Source organism: Lepidochelys kempii, chromosome 1 (assembly GCF_965140285.1).
Source record: "Lepidochelys kempii isolate rLepKem1 chromosome 1, rLepKem1.hap1, whole genome shotgun sequence".
In the NCBI taxonomy this organism is placed as follows: Eukaryota; Metazoa; Chordata; order Testudines; family Cheloniidae; genus Lepidochelys; species Lepidochelys kempii.
In genome coordinates this window covers 243934697-243956902 of record NC_136380.1, presented here as the reverse complement: position 1 = coordinate 243956902, position 22206 = coordinate 243934697, and the positions used below count along the sequence as shown (strand labels likewise).

At 47.3% G+C, this 22206-nt stretch overlaps 1 protein-coding gene across 5 annotated transcripts in view; it reads left to right on the top strand.

The window, feature by feature from the left end:
- The window catches only part of IQSEC3 (IQ motif and Sec7 domain ArfGEF 3), a 127754-nt gene that overhangs the window by 51375 nt on the left and 54173 nt on the right, over positions 1 to 22206 (top strand). For all 5 annotated transcript variants that reach the window (XM_073321028.2, XM_073321064.2, XM_073321055.2 and 2 more), the window contains exon 2: positions 9528 to 9608. In XM_073321028.2, the coding sequence (XP_073177129.2) occupies positions 9528 to 9608 (81 nt within the window). The remainder of the gene's footprint in view (positions 1 to 9527; positions 9609 to 22206) is intronic.

Here is a 22206-nt window from a genome sequence, read left to right as displayed (position 1 = left end):
TTGCCTCCAATTCCTCCAAATCACTTGGAAAATAACAATAAGGGGGAAGAGACAGTGTCTTCAGTTGATTTATTTGGGGAGGAGTCAGTGCACTGCTAGGTATGGCCTATTTCTTCGCTAGATCCATGTCCCTGCAGCTTTCTCTCCAGACTACCACCCTTGTGAGAGTCTCTCCCCTGCTCCTCCTAGAATGGTCCACTACTTTCCTGCCCACTCCAACTCCCAGTGGGTACCTACCTCGAAGTAGAGTGACCCTTTCCATAGTACCAAGCACCTCCAAGGTATTTATGGAGATATCCACACAACCACCTTTTGATGTGGGGAAGTATTATCCCCATTCTACAGAGGCAGAGAAGGGTCAAGCAATTTACCAAGGATCACATAAGACATCTTCATCAATGCCAGAAGTTCCACTTCAGTGAGTTTACCACCAAACCATGTTTCCTCCCTTGACACCTTCCTCATAGCAATTGCCATTCTGTATCAGATTCAACAACAGAGTACAAGAGGTGGTTAGAGTCAACAAGGCCTCCTTTAAAAGTTGGAAGTCAAATCCTACTGAGGAAAATAGAAAGGAGCATAACTCTGGCAAATCAAAGATACAAGTATAATTAGGCAGGCCAATAAAGAATTTGAAGAGCAACTAGCAAAAGACACAAAAACTAAATAGCAAAAAAATGTAAGTATCTCAGAAGCAGAAAGCTTGCTAAACAATCAATGGACAATTGAGGTGCTCAAGGTGCACTCAAGGAAGACAAGGCTGTTGCGGAGAAGCTAAATGGATTCTTTGCATCAGTCTTCACTGCAGAGAATGTGAGGGAGATTCCCACACCTGAGCCATTTATTTAGGTGATAAATATGAGGAATTGTCCCACACTGAAGTGTCATTAGAGGAGGTTTTAGAACAAATTGATAAATTAAACAGTAATAAGTCACCAGGACAAGATGATATTCACCCAAGAGTTCTGAAGGAACTAAAATATGAAATTGAAGAACTGTGGTATGTAACCTATTGCTTAAATCAGCCTCTGCACCCGATGACAGGAGGACAGTTAATGTAACACCGATTTTTTTAAAAAGGCTCCAGAGGCAATCCTGGCAATTACAGGGCAGTAATCTGCACTTCAATACCAGAAAAACTGGTTGAAACTATAGTAAAGAACAGAATTGTGAGACACATAGAGAACATGATTTGTTGGGGAAGAGACAACATGGCTTTTGTAAATGGAAATCGTGTCTCACCAATCTCTTAGAATTCTTTGAGGGAGTCATCAAGCATGGACAAGGGGGATCCAATGGATATAGTGTACTTGGATTTTCAGAAAGCCTTTAACCAGGTCCCTCACCAAAGGCTCTTAAGCAAAATAAGCTGTCATGGGATAAAAGGAAAGGTCCCCTCATGGATCAGTAACTGGTTAAAAGACAGGAAACAAAGGGTAGAAATAAATCATTAGTTTTCATAGTGAAGGGAGGTTAATAGTGGGGTCCCCCAGGAATCCGTACTGGAACCAGTGCTGTTCAACATATTCATAAATGTTCTGGAAAAAGGGGTAAACAGTGAGATAGCAAAGTTTGCAGATGATTTAAAATGACTCAACATGGTTAAGTCCAAAGCAGACTGCAAAGAGTTACAAAAAGGACCTCACAAAACTGGATGACTGGGAAACAAAATGGTAAATGAAATTCAATGTCAATAAATGCAAAGTAATGCACATTGGAAACATAATCCCAACTATACATACAAAATGATGGTGTCTAAATTATCTGATCCCACTCAAAAAAGAGATCTTGGAGTCATTGTGGTTAGTTCTCTGAAAATGTCTGCACAACGTGCAGCATCAGCCAAAAAAGCTAAACAGAATGTTGGGCACCGTTAGGAAAGGGCTAGATCGTAAGACAGTAAATATAATAATGCCTCTATATAAATCCATGGTATGCCCACACCTTGAATACTGTGTGCCGTTCTGGGGGCCCCATCTCAAAAAAGATATATCAGAAATGGAAAAGGTACAGAGAAGGGCAACAAAAATGATCAGGGATATGGAACAGCTCCCATCTGAGGAAAGATTAAAAAGACTGAGACTGGTCAGCTTGGAAAAGAGACAACGAAGGGGGGATATGATAGAGGTCTATAAAATCACGAGTGGTGTGGAGAAAGTGTTATTTACCTCTTCATATAATATAAGAATCGGGGAACAACCAAAGAAATTAATAGGCAGCAAGTTTAAAAGAAACATAAGGAAGTATTTCTTCACACAATGCACAGTCAACCTGCCGAACTCGTTGTCAGGGGATGCTGTGAAGGTCAAAAATATAACTGGGTTCAAAAAAGAATTAGATAAGTTGATGGAGGATAGATCCATCAATCGCTACTAGCCAAGATAGTCAGGGATGCAACCCCATGCTCCAGGTGTTCCTAAGTCTCTCACTGCCAGAGGCTGGGACTTGATGACAGGGGATGGATCATTCGATAATTGCCCTGTTCTGTTCATTTCTTCTGAAGCACCTGGCATGGCCATTGTCAGAAGACAGCATACTGAGCTAGATGGACCATTGGTCTGACTCGGTATGACTGTTCTTATGGGTCATCTAATCTAGTATTGCATCCCCTAACAGTGAGTGGTTAACATGAGATGTTTCAGAGGAAGAAGCAAGAAACCCCCCTAATAGGGAGATGTGGGATAATCTGACCCCTTTGTGGGTTTTACCTTAAGCCCTCAGAGACAGAGATGGTTTTCAACCCTGAACAATGATATTTTGTATCCCTTCCAAAATCTGCACCTCCTACTATTTTCAGCAAGACTGAAGCCCTGCCCACAGGGAAGATGACTGCCACTTAATGGACCAGGAGGCTAGACATAACATAGGGATTGTGAGGAGCAGCAAAGATGCTGAAAGATGGAGGGGGAGCAGGCACCGGGGGAGGGTGACAGATTTAGGGGTTGCAGAGGAATGAGGTGCAGGGTGAAGTGAGGGCAGGAGGGAGGCTGAGAGGGGTGCAGAGGACAGTGATGAGGGTGGGAGATGGAGGGGATAAAATAGCAGCTCCCCCACTATGGGTGAGCGCAACATTGGGAAACCACGTGTTGACACTGCCCATGGAGTGCTGTACAGAGGCTTTCAGTTTCCAGGGCTATCTCAGGCACCTTCTACCAACACTAAATTAGAAAATGAGAAATTAATTTGTTTGGGAAGTGTCGCGTAAGGCCACTCTCTTTGATGTAAGATTGGGCTAGTGGCTCCCGAAGGCCTTTTGCAACCCAGCCCAATCTTCCATGATTCTAGAAAGCTGGAAAGGGGCGAGGGCCTTACTGGCCAGCTCCCAAGCTGGCTAAACAGTTTCATCCTGGCCAAAAGACACTGTGGGGATTTAAAGAAGCTTGTACTGATCAGGAGGGATTTGCTTATGGCTGGACAGTTCATTTACAGATTCCATTAGCAAGGCTGCCAGGGATGCTTGGTGGATGCTTCATTCTTGTGAGAAGAGAAACTAAAGTCATTCCATCTGAAGTCAGTTCCTTAAAGAGAAACGAGATGCTGATTTGTTGTAGTGACCTGTACATCGTGGCTGGGCAGAATATGGCTTGCCCCTCACACAGGCCACGTCTATGCTTGGAGCTAGGGGTGTCATTTTCAGCTCACATAGATGTACCCACATTAGCTTGAGCCCCACTTACGTAGCTAGGGGGGTCCGGGTGGGTCCATACTCAGGACCCCAAGCTTCCGCCAGTGCTACCCTAGCTACACTGCGCAAGCTAGCACAGGTACATCTCCGCGAGCTGGGAATCACACTCCCAGCTCCAAGCGTAGACTTAGCGTAGACTTAGCCTGGCAAATCCTTGCCTCTGGAAGGTGTCAGTCCCCAGAGCATGTGCCCTGGCTGGGCAGGGAGTGGTATTGCCCATATTCTGATAGACCCTGACTGTTTCTGGTTCTCCAGAATCTCCTCTTGCCTGTTTGCCTGCCTTTGTCTTCTACTGTTTCCCCCCCTCCCCATGCCTGTCACTCTGCTACCTGTACATGCCTTGATAGTCTCTTTGACTCCCTGCCAGCTTTAGCACACAGCCCCTATGCCTGGAGCAGCCTCTCTCCTAATGTATACACTACCTGCCCTCCTTTAAATCCACTCAGAACTCATTTCCTTCTGGCTTGAGCTCCTTTGCTACTTGCACTGGGGTGCTGGCCAGGAAGCCTGTGTATTTAAAACAAAACAAACAAATCAAACATTTGAAATAGGACAATTCAACAGTAGGAACACACTGATAAGAAAACAGAGTTTACATCTCCCTTCCCCGTTGTCTGGGCTCTCTTCTGTCCTTCCCTACTCCCCTTTGGTTTTACTCAGGTGCTCTCTATCTTAGATTGTAAGCCTGTGCAAGGCCAACTTCAGGTTTCAGAATAAGGAGGAATTAAAAACAAAAAAGCCACAGATTTAAAGGAAAGCTAAACCCCCATCCCTTTAAGATAGCACTATTGCACTATCATCAACCCCAAATATTTAAAAATTGTGAGTCAGGCCCCTGTGTCATGAGATTAGCTTCAGAGTCCTGAGGTTTATTTTTTTCGAGGAGATAGGGATGGGAAGAGGTAAGGATTTTTTCTTTCCTTCTGATTTTTAAACTTGTATGGTTCACATTTCCCAGCTTTTCTCCATAAGTATGAGGGCTACAAAAACTTTTTTTTTTTTGAGAGAGAGAGAGAGAGAGAGAGAGAGAGAGAGGAAAGTTTTGATTTTCACAAAACTTCAGGAGCTGGAACTTTGAGACAGACACAAGATGTCACAAAACTCGCAACAAAGAAGTTAGCAACATTGAGGGGGAAAGGGCCAGGTGGCCTTCAGCCCTTGATCATTGCTGCAAGTCCCCTACCACAACCTGACAGGCTCCTCTCCATCTTTACAATAAGGAAACCAAACAAGGCAGTAGGCAGGTTTACCAGCTGGCTCCAATCAGTCAAGAGACAGTTCATTCCTCAGGGTTTCCTGATTCTAGCTGTCTCTCAGATCTGCTCCACCATAGGCCGGGAATAGAGGAAAGAAAGCCTTTACCGTCCTCCACTTCCTGTTCAAATACTCACCCTCTTAGACCTAAGCCAAAGCTTCCTTGCCCCAAATGGCAGGTAACACAAGTTCTGCAAGCCCATTTCCTGGCTTGCCCTGCAGGACATTAACTCCTTTGTCCAGTGAGGGCTATGTACACCCCGCCACAAAGCCCCTCAGGCAGGGACCTTTTCTTTGCATATGTTCGGAAAGCACCAGTCACACGGATGGGGTTACATAAATGAGAATAACAATCGCTTTCCAATAGTGATTCCATTTCCCCTGGCATAAGCCTGGGTTGGGGCAAAATATATAATAGAAATATTTATTAATGGAAATATTTAATTGGACTGAGGACCCTAGCTGCTTCATGGTATTTAAGGAGTTCAGAGGTGTATCAAGATTCATATAGGCCCCCAAGCACAAATTTAGGTTGAGACCCTAACACACAATTCTGAAATAACCCCTTACCAAAACCTGCCCATTGAAAACATTCCTCCTAATGTACACCAATCTCTCCTTCCCATCCCCACTTTGCCTTCGCCCCCTGCCACTTGAGGCCGTTGGACTCAAGGATTCCCAAGCACTGCTGGGGTAAGATTTCTGGCCATAGGTATGGGCTACACCTGCTTGTTGCTGTATGAGGGGCAACAGCAGATTGTGGTTGCAGAGGGGCTAGAGCTGTGCTCGATTGTCCCCAAGGGCCTCCGCTGTTCAGAGCTCTAGGACAAGAGGTTCAAAAGTGGACATTGATTTTGGGTGGCTCATGTTGGGCACACAAAGATGTGGCACCCAAAATCTGTGGTCACTTTGTGGCTGCTGGTCCCCGGGCACACAGGTTCATTTCCGGGGTGTTTCTTGCTCCTTGCTATATTCACAGCAGACTGAGGTCTCAGCTGCAGTGATTATCCACTGTTCTATTTTCCTCCCATGTCTGTGCCTCATCTCCTCTTTTCTCTGTGCTTCTCCTCACACTTTCCTTTCTTGGTGCTTAGATAACACGGCCATAGCAGCCTTATAAATACGTATGATTCTCTCTGGGTGCCTTTTTGACTATCTTGTTTCCTTCCTCTCTTCCCCTTAGCGCTACAGCTCCCTTTTTGGTTTCTCCTTTTCTTCTCTTCATTATTAATAATTAATATTATTTGAATGGTACGTCTAATGTTGGAGTAGGTGCAGCACACATTAGAGTACACTAGGTAGGGTGTCCATATTTCCCCAAACTGAAAACCGGATGCGCAGGGCTGGCCACAGCTGCCTGGCATCATCGCTTGTCCCCCTGAAAGTCCCTCTGTACCCCCAATTGAGCCAAGTAGCAGAGATAGGGGCAGGGGGGAGAGGAATGGGTATAGACTGGGATCTGGGCAGCAAAGGAGGGTGTGAGTGTGCGAGAGTGTATGGGTACTTTTGGGCTCAGAGCCAGGAGGTGAAGCTACTGGACTATGATCCAGCTAGCCGTTCAGTGCCACTTTGGGGGCTGGGATAGCAGAGGGGCAGGGAGGAGGCTCCAGATAGCAGCCCTGGGTGGGGGAGAAGGCTGGGATGTGGCAGAAGCAGGTGACTGGAGGAGAACTGGGGAGGAAAAGAGGCTGGTTGGGGTGGGTGGGTGGGGAAGGGAGAGGGCTCTGGGGACTAGCTCCAAAGGATGGAGGGTAGTTCACTAGGCCAGGGTGGGGCCTCCAGGGACTGCTTGGGGGCAGGGGGCAGGAGGCAGAGGTAGGAGCTGCTGCAGGGGGAGGATATGCTGCACAAATGGATGCTGTGAGAGACATCGGGCACTGGGTTGCCCAGTAGGGCTCAGGGCCCTGCTGTCTCCATGGAAACCGGGTGATACACAAGATGAGGCACAGACTAAAGAATAGTTTGTATGAGGGTCCTGACAGCGCTGCCCTCTGATTGGGCTGCAGAGTGAGCACATAGAAACCTCATCGCTCCCTGACTGGAGGGGAAGAGGGTAGGGGAGCCACATCATCCAGGCTCCTGCAGGGCTCCAAGCACAGTACCTGTGCAGTCTCCCGGTGTGGGATGGGGCACAGGCCTTGGGTTGCCCATAGGGGGGTGTGGAGATGCCCCACCCCCAAATGTCACCACTTGCCCCCACAAATGTTCCTCCGTATCCCCCAGTTTGAAAACTTGGCATTTGTCCCGTTTGCTCTTGCCAACTGATCATCATCAGTTGGCAAGAGCAAACGGGACAAATGCCCAGTTTTGCCAAAAAAAAAAAGTCAGGACGTCCAGGACAGGGCTTAAAAAGGGGTCTGTCCCAGCCAAAATGGGACATATGGTCACTCTAATACTAGAAGGAATTTAGGGAAAGAGTCAAGGTGAGAGTGACAAGATGGAGGAGCTCTGACATTTATGTGAGTTTGCTTGAATCTAGAATCCAGTATAATCTTGAGACTGCTCACCTGCGCCCGTCAAAAGATGGCACAAGTATTTTACAGGTACCTGCCACCTGAAAAGCTTAAATTAGAGACAGCCCTGGAAGGACCAACAATAAATAAGGGTTGCAGAGGAAATGGAATCGGTGGGGTGGGTGTTACCGCAATGGAGTGTTGGGAGATAAATTTGATGTGGCACAAAAACACATCATGTTAACTCCTTTTACAGTGAGTATGTTATGATGTGGGGACAGAGCTGGGACAGAGGATATGGGGAGAGTTCAGTGAGGTAATGCAAACTCTCTCTTTCCCCATCTCTCTCCTGGGTATCTTGTTTTTAAACAGCCATCGCTTCTGAGACCATTTTGAGAATTAACATCAGAAGTAAATAAAGGAAGCAACAGAGCTGAAAGGGCTTGTTACATAAAGCTAGCTGTGCAGGCCTGGTGATGGGTAATGGGGATAGGGTGACCAGATCGGGATGGGGGTGGCAGGTGATAGGCGCCTATATAAGAAAAAGGCCCAAATATTGTGACTGTCCCTATAAAATCGGGGCATCTGGTCACCCTAAATGGGGAACAGGATGTAGGACTGTTGCTGTCTCTGTGGATTGGATTGGCTATCCTCATGGCTGCATCTCTCAAACTTTTCACAGAGAAAAGGCGGGTGAACTTGTCTTCCCTCACAGGGAGGAATGGTGAGGCAGGGCCTGAGGAGAACATTTCACACCCACTCCCCATCCAAAGCCAAGAATCTTTTCAGTTTTGTTGTTGTTGCTGGGCTAGAATCAGGCAAAATGCCATTAAATCACAGAGTCAACAGATTCTCGGCTGGTACAAATCGATGTAGCTCCACTGACTTGGAGCTAGGACTATTTACATCAGCTAAGTATTTGGATCACTCTATCTCCCTTGTTTTCTGACCCTTTCTTTCCATTTTCTTTTTCTCTTCTCCACTTTTTTCCCCCCTCTCTCTCAATTTGTCTTTTGTTCACTTTTTTGGTGCCTTTGGGCAAAAATTTCAAACGTGGCCAAGGATTTTGAGTGCCCCTGTTTTCTTGGAGGTCAATCTTGAGTCATCTGAAAGGGGTCTGGTTTTCAGAGGTGTTGGATGGCTGCAGTTCCTACTGCATTCAGATGGGATTTTGTGAGTGTTCAACTCTTCAGAGAACCAGACCCTTGAAAATGCTTCCAGATGGGGCCCAGAAAATAGAAGCACACAAAATCAGTGGCCACTTTTGAAAATCAGGACCCATTTTTTCTCCCCGCAGACAAATTCTTCCTTCATTTCCATATTTTAAATCTGTCTCTGAATACTTCACTCTTATTTCAAGCTGTTTTTCTTTTTGGATTTGGTCTCTGCTTTTATCTTCTTTGTTTCATTCTCTTCCTCTCCTCCATTCCCCTCTCTCCTTTCCTCCTCCACTCCAGTCTGCTCAAGTTGGGCTCTGATGCAGGGAAGCTGCTTCCCCAAAGCAGGCTGTGAGGATGTTTTGGAAGGAGAGCGGGAGGCAGAAGCAAGTTAGAGGGACGCTCTCTGCAGGTGCCAGTGAGATGACAGTCCTGCACTAAGCTGGTTGAAATAGAAAACAACATGTGTGGGGGAGGGAGGATTTCAGTGTTGTTTCCATTTTGCAGGATTCAGAAAAAAATTCCCTCCAAAAATTCTTGACTTTTTACTTATTAAATGAGTGTTGAAACAGCACCCAGGCAAAGAAAGCATTTGCTCCACATTCAGCAAAACTGAAATGAAAAAAAAAAAAGTCAACTGTATTTCATTACACTTTTTTTTTATATAAAAGGCCTTTTATTTTTTTAACAAAGAAAACATTTGATTTGAAACATTTTGCCTCACTCTACGCTGCATGATGCTAGTGGCAAGGCATGTGAGGGAGGGAGGGGAGATGACTACTCCCTCCTACCATGCTTTGTTCCCCACCTCCTGGTCCAAAGGATTCATGTTATAATCTGATTTCTCCTCAGCTGTAAAGAGCCACCATCACTGAACAGCTGCAATGCCCAGGAATAGACTTGAACAGGACAGTGTCCTATGAGCTTGCCAAAGACTGAGATGAACTCTTACCTGCCACTGTTTGTCTTCTCTTACAGGAATGAAACGGTTTTACACCAATTCTGCTGCCCAGCAGCTGATGCAGAGCAGAAGCCTTCATCTCTGGACTCCTCACCAAGGTGGGAGACTGCTGTCACCATGGGCTTCTCCTTTCCATCCCTCTCCTCCTCTCACTACCCCATCACACTCCTCCCTGCCCCAAATACACACCCCATACCCTGCTGTCATTCACCCCCATCCCTCCTATAAACGTGTCCCCACCACTGCTCTTCCTCACACACCCCTCGCTCTTCTCTCCCAGGTATGCCACCCAGTATGTTTTAATCACACACACACACACATACACCCCTCAGCCTCCACACACACACACACCCTCGGTCTCTCTCTCTCACACACACACGTACACACACCTTCCACCAGGGTTTAGGGCTGATCTTACAGAAGTGCAATGGAATTTCATATTATAGTGGTACAGCTTGTTTAAATACTATTTAAGCTATTGCAGTGTAGGTTGCCAGGTGAAATGGGCTGAATTTTCCAGAGAAGGGTAATTGTAATGGTACTAACCTGTGTACAAGTTAGCATGGCATGGGCCCACATTGACCACACAACTGAGAGTGATGCAACCCTCTCTGACCGGCAGCGGGCATCAGAACCGAAACCAAAAGTCCAAAAATGAGAAGGCAAATCAAAAACAACCCGGGAGAGCCATTTCCAGTTAGCAATGCACAAATAGAACCTGCCCCCCATGCCTGGGCTACTTGCTACATTTCCATAGCTAGGACCGTCATGTCCTGAAAACAGTAGGCAGTGTGCTAGGAACTGCCCAAACCTGGGGCTGGTCAATGCAGCATTCCCAGTTTGCCACTGGAAAGAGCAGCTTTTGACATGACTGTTTCACTCTCTCCTTTGTCAGGATCCACCTGAGAGATGGCTGACCTTTTTAGCTGAGTCTGAAAGTCTGGGTGTACCAGTCCACTTTAAGCCTTGCTCTCCCAGCACTTAGATACTATGCTGACAGGAGTATCAAAAATACTTGGGATAGACAAGATGCCGATATAGACGCGGCCTCCACTCTCCATGTTCTCTCTCATCCTAACCCTCTCCCAGCTCCCTCTCACCCACTCCGTCCCATCCTTCTCTATCTCGCATGGACACATGCTCCTTCTTCTCTCACCCTCTCATACGCCTGCTTTTGGCCGCTAGGGGGTTTGTTTTTAGAAATTTATGTCCCATTGAAAGAGTCTTTCATCTGACCTTTGACATTAACATCGGAAGCCAGCATTCCTGGGAATGGCTCCAGGCGGTGTGGGACAGGTGAGTTGTAGAGGCGCCTCAGGGTGGTGGTCTGCAAAATGCTGTTTTTCTTGATTTGTCCTGCTCACTGGAACAGCCTCTGAGTCCTGATCACCATGCAGTGAAAAGTTTGAGAACTGACCACTGTGAAGAGAACAAATGGGCACATGCATTCGGGGGATGTGTGGGGTCCTGCTGTACTCAGGGAGGGGCAGGGAGAGTGGGCTCGCTCCTGCTCTTTAGTAGCCAAGACTAAATGTGGAAGGAAGGCAGGGATAATCCTCTGTGCTGAACTGGACTTCAGTGCTGAGGGTATGAGCGTGGGGAGGGTGGTCTAAGCCTTGAGTGGAGTCTAGAGCCAAACTTCAATGAGTGTGATAGAGGGATGCAAGCCCTACGAGGAAGTGAAGTCTGTGGAGATTGCTGTGCTAGAGACAGTTTGGCCTCTCACCTGCAGCTTTGGAAAGATAGAACTATGGGTCATGTGCCTTGTTTGGCCAGATTGAGACCCCTTTTAGTCTGGGTTTTCAGTGTTCATGACCCTGGCCTTTGGGCCCCTCCCCCTCCCCACTCTACCTCATTTCTAATGTGTTTGTGGCTTTTTTTGGCTTAGTTTTTAGTCATTTGTGGTTATGTCTACGCTGCAAAAAAGACCCACAGCTGGCCAAGTCAGCTGACTCAGGCTCTGGCAGTGGGGTTATTAATTTGCCATGTAGATGTTTGGGCTTGGGCTGGAGCCCAGGCTGTGGGACCTTCCCACCTCACAGGGTCTCAGAACCTGGGCTCCAGTCTGAGCCCGAATATCTATACTGCAACATTATAGCCCCACAGCCCAGGCCCCGTGAACCTGACTCAGCTGACTCAGGCCAGCTGTGGGTCTTTTATTGCAGGGTAGACCCTGTCTCCCTGGCCTACATGGCTTAGTCACTCCCAGGAGGTCTTAAACTCTATGGTTACTTGCTGTGTGCCTAACCCCACAGCCCTTCTCATTAACCCATCAACTCCCTACAATGCAGGCAAAGACATCACAAGCCATGACACCCAGAATGCCTTGGACTCTCTTGCTGTTTGTAGTAATGCTGGGTAAACACAGAATTCCTGCCTCCAGATCTGCCAGGTGAATGTAGGCAGAAGAAATTATTCCGTAATCATTTGTTTGAAAGTGTCTCAGCATTTGTCATGTTGAAGTCTGCACTTGAGCTCAACCCATGGAGCTTGGATCTAGGTCAGCGTCCAAACTTCCCCAACGAACTTCACAGTCTGTGCTCCTGATTAAGCCCTTTTATACAGCTTTCTGCCTGTATCATGCCATTGACCATGCCTGTCTTAGCTTATCATGGTCTACCTGGTACTCAGTCTCCCTCCTTCCTTCTCAGAGAGCCAGTCTCCCTCTCAGCTCTGGGTGCTACAACCCACTGCAGCTTCCTCATGGCTTGGCCATCATGCTGAGGAAGTATATTCCCTGGAAAGATGATGAAGTTCTGAAAAGTTCCCAGGCATACTGTGGCATTGCTAAGCCAGTGACACAAAGGCCAGCCGGGTGTGAGGAATGACTCTCCTCTATGGGCAATCCAAGTTTGGGTCCTGAGCTCAGTGTCTTACCCCTCCCCAGCACCTGCCTTCAGGCTGCCAGCAACGTTGATGCAATATGTCCATCCAGTCCATGAGGATAAGAAAGCACCTCATGTCACTGTCATCAAGGGCTCTCCTCCCATAGCTGATCCCCAGAACAGTATTGATGGGCTCCAGAGCTCCATGGCTAGAAGGAAGGTGGGTTTCCATGACTCAGAACCTTGAGGATGATGGAAAGGAAGTAAATGGAAAGGAAAATAGGTGGGGGGATCTTATAGGGACCCCTCTTCCCTGCCTAATAACGCATAGCCCCCACACCTGTCCCTCCATGAGAGAAGCTTGTGCATGGAGAATAAAGATGGTTTGAACCTCTCCAGCTTTATAGAGGCCAGAAACAGATACAGACTTGTCCGCTTTTCAATTAGCAATCCTTAAATGTAGGCTGTGTCTCAGTGTCTGTATCACGTGACAGTGTGGTCCCAACAGTGTGGTGCTGTTGTCTATTAGATAACCCAGGTTGGTTTTTTTCCCCCCTTTTTGTCCAAGATCAGACATTTCCCTAAATGAGATCAATCCTGTCAGAACTGATGCTGCTAATAACCATCAGCCGTCTAGTTTTAATTAGAGTTTGCTTCATTAATGCCTTGACTCCTCTCTGCGCAGCAGATTAAATAATGTACTTGCAGCTCATTTACACAAGCTCCCAAACTGCAGGCCTGAGCTGAAATCCTTTAATTAAACAGCCCGGCTGATCCCTGCTGCTGCCTCAGCTCATCAGTCTAAGCCGATTAAAGAGAACAGGGACTAATAACGAGCATAAACAGGGCAGTGACTCTTGTCTCTTCAAGGGACTTTGGAGACTCCAGTGGTGGTTGGGCCACTGACTTCTCTCCTGTAGGGAACCTGGGCTCAGTCCTAACTTACCGGGGAAGTCCCGGATGACTGGAAAAAGGCTAATGTAGTGCCAATCTTTAAAAAAGGGAAGAAGGAAGATCCTGGGAACTACAGGCCAGTCAGCCTCACCTCAGTTCCTGGAAAAATCATGGAGCAGGTCCTCAAAGAATCAATCCTGAAGCACTTGCATGAGAGGAAAGTGATCAGGAACAGCCAGCATGGATTCACCAAGGGAAGGTCATGCCTGACTAATCTAATCACCTTTTATGATGAGATTACTGGTTCTGTGGATGAAGGGAAAGCAGTGGATGTATTGTTTCTTGACTTTAGCAAAGCTTTTGACACGGTCTCCCATAGTATTCTTGTCACCAAGTTAAGGAAGTATGGGCTGGATGAATGCACTATAAGGTGGGTAGAAAGCTGGCTAGATTGTCGGGCTCAACGGGTAGTGATCAATGGCTCCATGTCTAGTTGGCAGCCGGTATCAAGTGGAGTGCCCCAAGGGTCGGTCCTGGGGCCGGTTTTATTCAATATCTTCATAAATGATCTGGAGGATGGTGTGGATTGCACTCTCAGCAAATTTGCGGATGATACTAAACTGGGAGGAGTGGTAGATACGCTGGAGGGGAGGGATAGGATACAGAAGGACCTAGACCAATTGGAAGATTGGGCCAAAAGGAATCTGATGAGGTTCAATAAGGATAAGTGCAGGGTCCTGCACTTAGGACGGAAGAACCCAATGCACAGCTACAGACTAGGGACCGAATGGCTAGGCAGCAGTTCTGCGGAAAAGGACCTAGGGGTGACAGTGGACGAGAAGCTGGATATGAGTCAGCAGTGTGCCCTTGTTGCCAAGAAGGCCAATGGCATTTTGGGATGTATAAGTAGGGGCATAGCGAGCAGATCGAGGGACGTGATCGTTCCCCTCTATTCGACATTGGTGAGGCCTCATCTGGAGTACTGTGTCCAGTTTTGGGCCCCACACTTCAAGAAGGATGTGGATAAATTGGAGAGAGTCCAGCGAAGGGCAGCAAAAATGATTAGGGGACTGGAACACATGAGTTATGAGGAGAGGCTGAGGGAGCTGGGATTGTTTAGCCTGCAGAAGAGAAGAATGAGGGGGGATTTGATAGCTGCTTTCAACTACCTGAAAGGGGGTTCCAAAGAGGATGGCTCTAGACTGTTCTCAATGGTAGCAGATGACAGAACGAGGAGTAATGGTCTCAAGTTGCAGTGGGGGAGGTTTAGATTGGATATTAGGAAAAACTTTTTCACTAAGAGGGTGGTGAAACACTGGAATGCGTTACCTAGGGAGGTGGTAGAATCTCCTTCCTTAGAGGTTTTTAAGGTCAGGCTTGACAAAGCCCTGGCTGGGATGATTTAACTGGGAATTGGTCCTGCTTTGAGCAGGGGGTTGGACTAGATGACCTTCTGGGGTCCCTTCCAACCCTGATATTCTATGATTCTATGATTCTACCACATGGCAGGACCTACAGAAGTGGCAAGGTTCTTATTGCAGTGGGAAGGGTTACAAGCCAAAGGCATCACCAGCCCGTGGGGGCTACAGAAACTGTCCTGCTCTCCTGGGACAGTAGGAAGGAAATACCAGATGGGTGGCTGGGAATGGGGCAGTGGGAGGGTAACCCGAGTCAGTGAGCAAAGGAGATGAAGGTAAGACCCGGCACCTAGAACAAAGGGAGGCATGACACCAAGCCATCAGAGCAGAGACAGGGTGGCAGGAGGGTACCAGCAAGCATTCAGTGCAGGGATGGGGCAGCTGGAGGGTAACTTTGGGACCCCAGAATAGGTGGAGGGTGGCAAGAGAGTAACACTGGGCAATAAGCACTGGGACAAAACAGCAGGAGGGCAACACCTGGCAGTAGAAGCACCTGTCTCTGTGTGTTTTGTGGTGATGTTTGTTATCTGTTGTCATGGTGTGGTTTCCCCTCTCCTCTTCTCTGCAAAGCTGACTCTCTCTTTGTTGCCCATCCATCAGGAAAGGCTTTGAAATGCCGGTGGGTGGGAACTGATTGAGAGAAGGTCAGTGTCTAACTCCTCAACAGAGACCAACTGAACGAGGCACTTTCAGTTGCTCCTGCTCTTCCTCATCTGATTCAGAGCACTGTCAGCCACAAGCAAAATGGAGTCTCTGGAGGGCTATGGCTCCCAGCACTTCTAGATGCAACAGCTCACCTTGCTTTCTGACGGGGGGGGCTGTGCTAGGGATCACCAGGATCAGCTTTGAAGACTAAAGAAGCTCTCACAGAGGTGGCATTGGCAGACAGATCTGTACTCTGAGGTTGTGTCTGGGATACCCAGGTCCAGTGTGTAGAATCAGAGTTAGGAGAGTGGCACCAGCAGCCAGTCTCACACTGTGGGGCTGTGCTAAGGATACCCAGATACAGGTTACAGTGGAAAGGATTAGATTGTAGCTGAGATTATAGGGCAGGGACCATCTTTTGTTCTGTGTCTGTGCAGCATCTAGCACAAAGGGGTCCTAGTCCGTGCCTGGGGCTGCTAAGCACTATTGCAAGGCAAATAATAAATAATGATGATGATACAGGAAACTTCATGGGGGAGATATGCAGATCCAGGGCTAGCCTAGGTCAGCCCCAGAGCACAGGAGACTTCACGGAGTAGGCACTGACAACCTGCCCTGCTCTTTTCCTGAGTGCTGCTTAGACTCTGATTTGACCAAACCCCATAATTTCATGAGGCGACTGCTCTTTTCGTGCTGGCTTCTGCTGTTAACAGCAGAGTTTCATTCTCGGGATTTGAATAGCCCAGTAATTGCATCCCTGCTTATCCCAGTCTCACACAGTGGAGTCTGGCGTCCCAGAACAATGACCTTAAAATGTGTCCAGCAGCAACCCATCTCTAATGGGATTACACACCATTTGCTTTTGTGAGAGGTAATGGGACTAAGATGAGAAAGATTTGTTTCTATTAGAGTAATGAGAGGAAATGCTGGAATCACAATTGGAGGGAACAGCGTGTTCATTCACTTGCCTTTCCCGGGCTTTTTGGAGGCTGCCTCAGGCTCCCCCCACAGAGCTGCAGAGCAAATAAGGAGAAAAATCAACTGTACCAGTGATGGGAAGAGTTCTACAAAATATGTTAAGACGCTCAGGTGGAATTGCTGTAGCAATGAACTTTGGGTTTGTACTGGAGATAGGCACAACCCTATCCAGTTCCTAAGCAGAATGGATGGGATCCCACATATCTTTATGTGGGCGGGAGGGGATTGGATCCCAGCTGGGTTTATGGGCAAGGGAGGCAACTTTCAGCTGTCTGTGGGGATGGGGGGAGAGGGGATGGGATCTGAGTTGGTTTTGGAAGGGAGAAAGGCAGTAGGATGAGCACGGTCTCTGGTGGGATAGGAAGGGGCTGGGAACTGAACTATCTGTGGGAAGGGTAGGGGAGCTGTGCCTATGGGATCTGCATGTACTAGTTTCCTTCTGAGATTTAATTTTCCCTCTATAACGTGCTGCTTAGAGCAGGGTTGAAATGTGAGCAGAGCAACTTCACAATTACAGAGCAATTAAATCCTAACTCAATACAGTTGAGACTTCAAACAGCTGCATACTCATTCCTAAAGTGCCTGCTGGATTAGTCACTGCCACAGCCTGGCTGCTGCTTGGAATCTCAGCACCAATTACCAGTGAGGAAATGAGCCTTTGGTCTCATCTCCAGGTCAGCCTCTCCTGCAGCCATTGTGAAATTCCCTCTTGCCATGTCTCTGAACTGCTAAGAGTTTAACATACATTAATGGAAGATGGAAGCGATCCCATGTGCGTGGCACCCTGTGGCCATGTGCAGAGGAGTAACAAGTGGATGTTGGACAAATACCTCAAGGTCTCAGGCCTCTGGCCAGCAGAAACATGGCCTCTCATGCAGCAATGCACTCCTCCAGGCAGCCTGAGCAGATGTGGCAATGAGCAGGTGTCTTGGGCAGCAGTGGGAAGAGGGTGGTTCCTTAATTCTGATCCCCCTTTATCCTGGAAGGTTATTTGCCATCACCTCTTTCTGTGTCTTCACGCAACCTATTTCTGTCGTGCTTGTATTACTTCTCTTCACAGGAAGAAAAAGACCTCTGTAAATTTTGAAAGGCATTAACACAAGAGAACTGTAAATACTCACATGATCACTGTTGTCTCAGTGGCATGCCCCCTACCTGTGATCACACTATTGTATCCCAGAGGCCCTCTCATTATTCCATCGTACTTTGCTTCGTAAAATGCACCCACCACTTTGCCCCGAGCCAACTTAGGTTTTGCCCCAGTCACTCGAAATTGCCTCGTAGAAGACTCTAGCAGCACCTCTAGTTTGGACTGGATGTGTGATGCTCTCTAAGGCTGGAGCCACTGAAGTAAATGGGAATTGAATCATTCCCTGGTCCAGGCATCCTCCACTCTATGCCTCACGGAGACACCTTTCTACAAGACTTGGAGCGAGGAAGGGAATGATGAAGATTCTGAATATGTTTTTAATGGGCCCAAATCCATCCCAGATGTAACTCCACTGAGTTACATGAGGGTTGATTTTGGTCCATTATGTTTATAGTTGTGAAAGGCTGGCTAATGCCTTACAGAAAACACTGTAACAGTATCGTATGTAGAAAGAATTCTGCCAGCTTTTTGGCTGATGGGATTGATAATAGGGTATGGAGCCTTGCACCTTAAGGTCACTGATTCCACCCAGCTTGGGTTTGCTGTGAACGATGGCTGTTATCCTCTGGTGGCTGTTCTCTAGCCCACGCGATGGTAGTTCCAGTCTGTAATCTAGGGGCTCTATTGCCCTTCCACAAATCAGCATCACAGCTGTCACTAATTGGCCCCCTTGCTAACCGTGTTAAACAGGGAGCTCCGAGATTGCATAGATTATGGAGACTGACTATCCACCTAATTTGTAGAGTTTGGCTCCTCCAGGTCAGGGTGGAAGCGGCGTGGAGACAGCTTGCACTTCCACTGTCCATGTTATACCAGTCCTGAGGACTGGGAACTTCAGCATCTGAGGCTTTTAATCTGGCTCATTTCTCCCCAACTAAATGTATACACAACATTATTTTAAAACAGAAATGAGAGAAGTTTCAGCAACAATTCTGCTTCACTAGCACGTCTTGTTTGCACTCTTTTCTTCTCATTTCTTTCCCTTATTGAGGTCACCCGCATGAAGAGAGGATTTTTGTTTCTGAGCAGCTCATCTATTTCTTATTTTTTCCTCCCTGTAGACCTAATAATCTTCTGTTTGAGGCATAGCAATTGCTGCTATGGGGATGCCATAAACAGAGAGGGATGGGGCTGCAGAGTTCAGCTATCGAGCAAAACATCCCCCCGACTCAGTGATGCCTGGGATTTGGTTTCAGCCCATTGCAGAGATATAGGCCAGGTGTGATGTTTGGTTCCAGCTTTGAAGTCACCCAGAATTTAGATGTGTTCAGATACTGGTTTCTGAAATTGCTTAGCAGTGATAGAGACAGAAGTTGGCCATAATATTCTGAGCATATCAGGATCCAGATCTGGACCATTCCAAAACTTTAGGCTTGCTCTAACCTAGGATTTTGGCCCATCTCTACAAACACAGGATGATAATGATTATACCATAGAGGGTGAACGGCAGCAGGAGCAGGTAAACTCCTAAGGAACAGAGACTCTGCTTTAATACTGATGTTCTTAATAACAAAGGGCTTAAACCAGGTAGCTGCTGAGCATCTGTAATGCCCATTGAGGTCAATGGGAGTGACGGGCATTCTGTAGCTCACAGATTCAGGCCCAAAGATAAAGGAGGGGCGAGGGAAGAAGTGGAGATTCAAGGCACACATGGAAACATATGGGATTATCAAACATAGGAGGAATTATTTATATAAAGAAGAATTTTTAAATGTCATTTTCCACCAGACACCAGCCGCTCTTTGGGGTTTCTTATAAGGGATGATTGTTATTCATTAGGAAATTATTCTGAAAATAGGAGCTGCTCACTTTGAAGGCAGCAGCAGAAACAGCAGGGGTGCTCTAAGCACAAAACCACAGTAGCTCTGTTTGTTAATGGGGATTTGGTGGGACTGAACCGTTGACTAAAGGCCGTAAGTGGGCAGCTTCCTGTTCCTGCCTCCCAGCAGCAGGTGCAGCAGCCATTTCCCTCCAGCTTGCCTCAGGAATCTGCTCCCAGCCTTCAGGTGAGGGGAAGGAACTGCAGAACTGCTGAGCATTTGAGCATCCTCCCGAAGGTTTGCCCTCCATCCACTCCTTCCAGTGGGAAGAAGGCAGGAGACAGGGTCCAAAGGAAACCAAATCTAAGCCTCACACTGTAGATTCTGAAAAATACACATCAGACAGAGCCTGCATTTTGTGGTCAGCTCGCTCTGAGAACTGAGGCTGGTAGAGTCACAAACAACTCCACGGCTCGGCATTTCACCAGAGTTAATCTTTCCTGCTCTTCTATTTCTATGTTTACTCCGTTGCATATTCAGGTCCTGCCATAGGGAAACCGAGACATGGGGTGGGGAGCACCCTGATCATCTCTTCCCACATGGAACAGAGTAGGCTGTTTGTTATGTTCATGATGGTAGCAATGACATTGGGAGAGGATCAGTCACAGCTGATCCCCAGTTTGATGTAACCTCCACAGGCTACAGGTTCATGGTTATAACACTGGAAGAGGATGCTGGGGAGCTCAGTCCTGGTTTGGGGGTGATCTTGGTGTTCTACTTCGTTGTATGCAGCTGATTCTCTTGAGCGCAAAAAGTGGTACTGATAGAGAGGGCAAGGAGGCAGAGAGGAACTGAAAGAAAGAATGGCATGAAAGAGAAAAGGAATCAGAAAGAGAACAAGAGCGAGAGAGAAAGCATATTTGAGAGAGAACGGAATAGGACCTTTGGGCCAGGATATTCCTATTTATACTGGTGTAAATCTGGAATAACAGCAGTGAATGTCTGAGCTTTTATTAGCAGATTTGCATGCAGTAAAATATCAGCACAAGCACCCGAATGGCCCTTTATCCTTCCCCGCGTAGCAGTGCATGCTTTCCTCACCAGCAGAAGAGGGTGTATCTGTGGGCCCATATTTCTACTCATCCCCCTGTGAAGCACGCCCTGTGTTCAAATTGAAATCAGCTGTCTTGAAAGAGCGCAGCTGTGCGCCGAAGCCCCTTCCCCCATTCCTTTTTCTACCAAGGCTCTCAGATCCTGTAGGAAGAGATAAAAAGCTCAGGCCTGACAGACTGAAAGGGGAGCACATCACAGGGCAACTAAGAGCTGTCTCGTGGATCTCTTTAAACAGCCAGCAAAGAGCGGGAGGCTTTGCCCGTCAGAACCGTCTGTCTGCCACCATGTCAGTCTGTGAGCAGCAGGTGAGCATGGAGCCACTCTTTTCTCTCTGGCAATGAACACTCTGACCAGGGGAGATTTGCAAAGGCACAAACGGGAGTTCAAATTCAGTGGGATTTCGGCACCCAACTCCCTTTGAAAAGTCCCAGCCATAGTGGCAAAACGATCCTCACTATGAAACCTGCTGCTGGAGCGGAAGGAGCTGGTGATGATGGGATAAAGGTGGCAGTGAGCAGGGTCTTGTGGGCAGCGTGGAAAGGAGGAGGATAGAGATCTCACAGGCAATGACCATGACAAGATAGTGAGAGGAGCACATGCTGCTGGGGCGCCTTCTCAGCTCCAGTCAGCACACTCACTGGAATCTTGACAGGTTTCAGAGTAACAGCCGTGTTAGTCTGTATTTGCAAAAAGAAAAGGAGTACTTGTGGCACCTTAGAGACTAACCAATTTATTTGAGCATGAGCTTTCGTGAGCTACAGCTCACTTCATCGGATGCATACCGTGGAAACTGCAGCAGACTTTATATACACACAGAGAATATGAAACAATACCTCCTCCCACCCCACTGCCCTGCTGGTAATAGCTTATCTAAAGTGATCATCAACTTGGGCCATTTCCAGCACAAATCCAGGTTTTCTCACCCTCCACCCCCCCCCCCCCACAAATTCACTCTCCTGCTGGTGATAGCCCATCCAAAGTGCAGGAAATGGCCCAACTTGATTATCATGCACATTGTGTAAAGAGTTGTCACTTTGGATGGGCTATCACCAGCAGGAGAGTGAATTTGTGTGGGGGGGTGGAGGGTGAGAAAACCTGGATTTGTGCTGGAAATGGCCCAACCTGATGATCACTTTAGATAAGCTATTACCAGCAGGACAGTGGGCTGGGAGGAGGTATTGTTTCATATTCTCTGTGTGTATATAAAGTCTGCTGCAGTTTCCACGGTATGCATCCGATGAAGTGAGCTGTAGCTCACGAAAGCTCATGCTCAAATAAATTGGTTAGTCGCTAAGGTCCACAAGTACTCCTTTTCTTTTCACTGGAATCTAAGAGCATATAAGCTTTACACATTCTTGCCACTCCTCCGCTCTTTCCTGGGCACTGTACACGTTTACTTTGCATTATGCTGCTTGGAGAGAATGTTGTGGAAATTTTAAATGCCAGTGGCACAGAGGTGATGAAGAGGAGAAGGACTGGGGTAATATTGATCAAGCTGGGGATGACTGGAGATACCAAGACCATAGGTAAAAATGAAACTGATGAGGTTTGTAGTGGGGATAATGAGAGGGGGTGGAGGAGATGGTGTTTAAATGGAGGCCAATGAGATAATATTTTACATTTATATAGCACGTTTCATCCCAAAGCACTTTACAAACCAGCCTATAGATGCATGTAATAATACTGAAATGCAGCTCCCTCTGGTGTGGTGCACAAGAGCCAGTAGCATGTTTGCTGCACAAAAGCGAGGGGACGTTTAGCTCAGATACGGGGGTAGATTCTTAGGCCCCTTCTACCCTATGACCAAATTTTTCAAACCTGGGGAGGTATAAAATTAGGCTACTACATCCACATTTCGGCACCTAAATAAAAAATGGCCCCAATTTTCAGAAATGGAGAGTGCCTACAAGTCT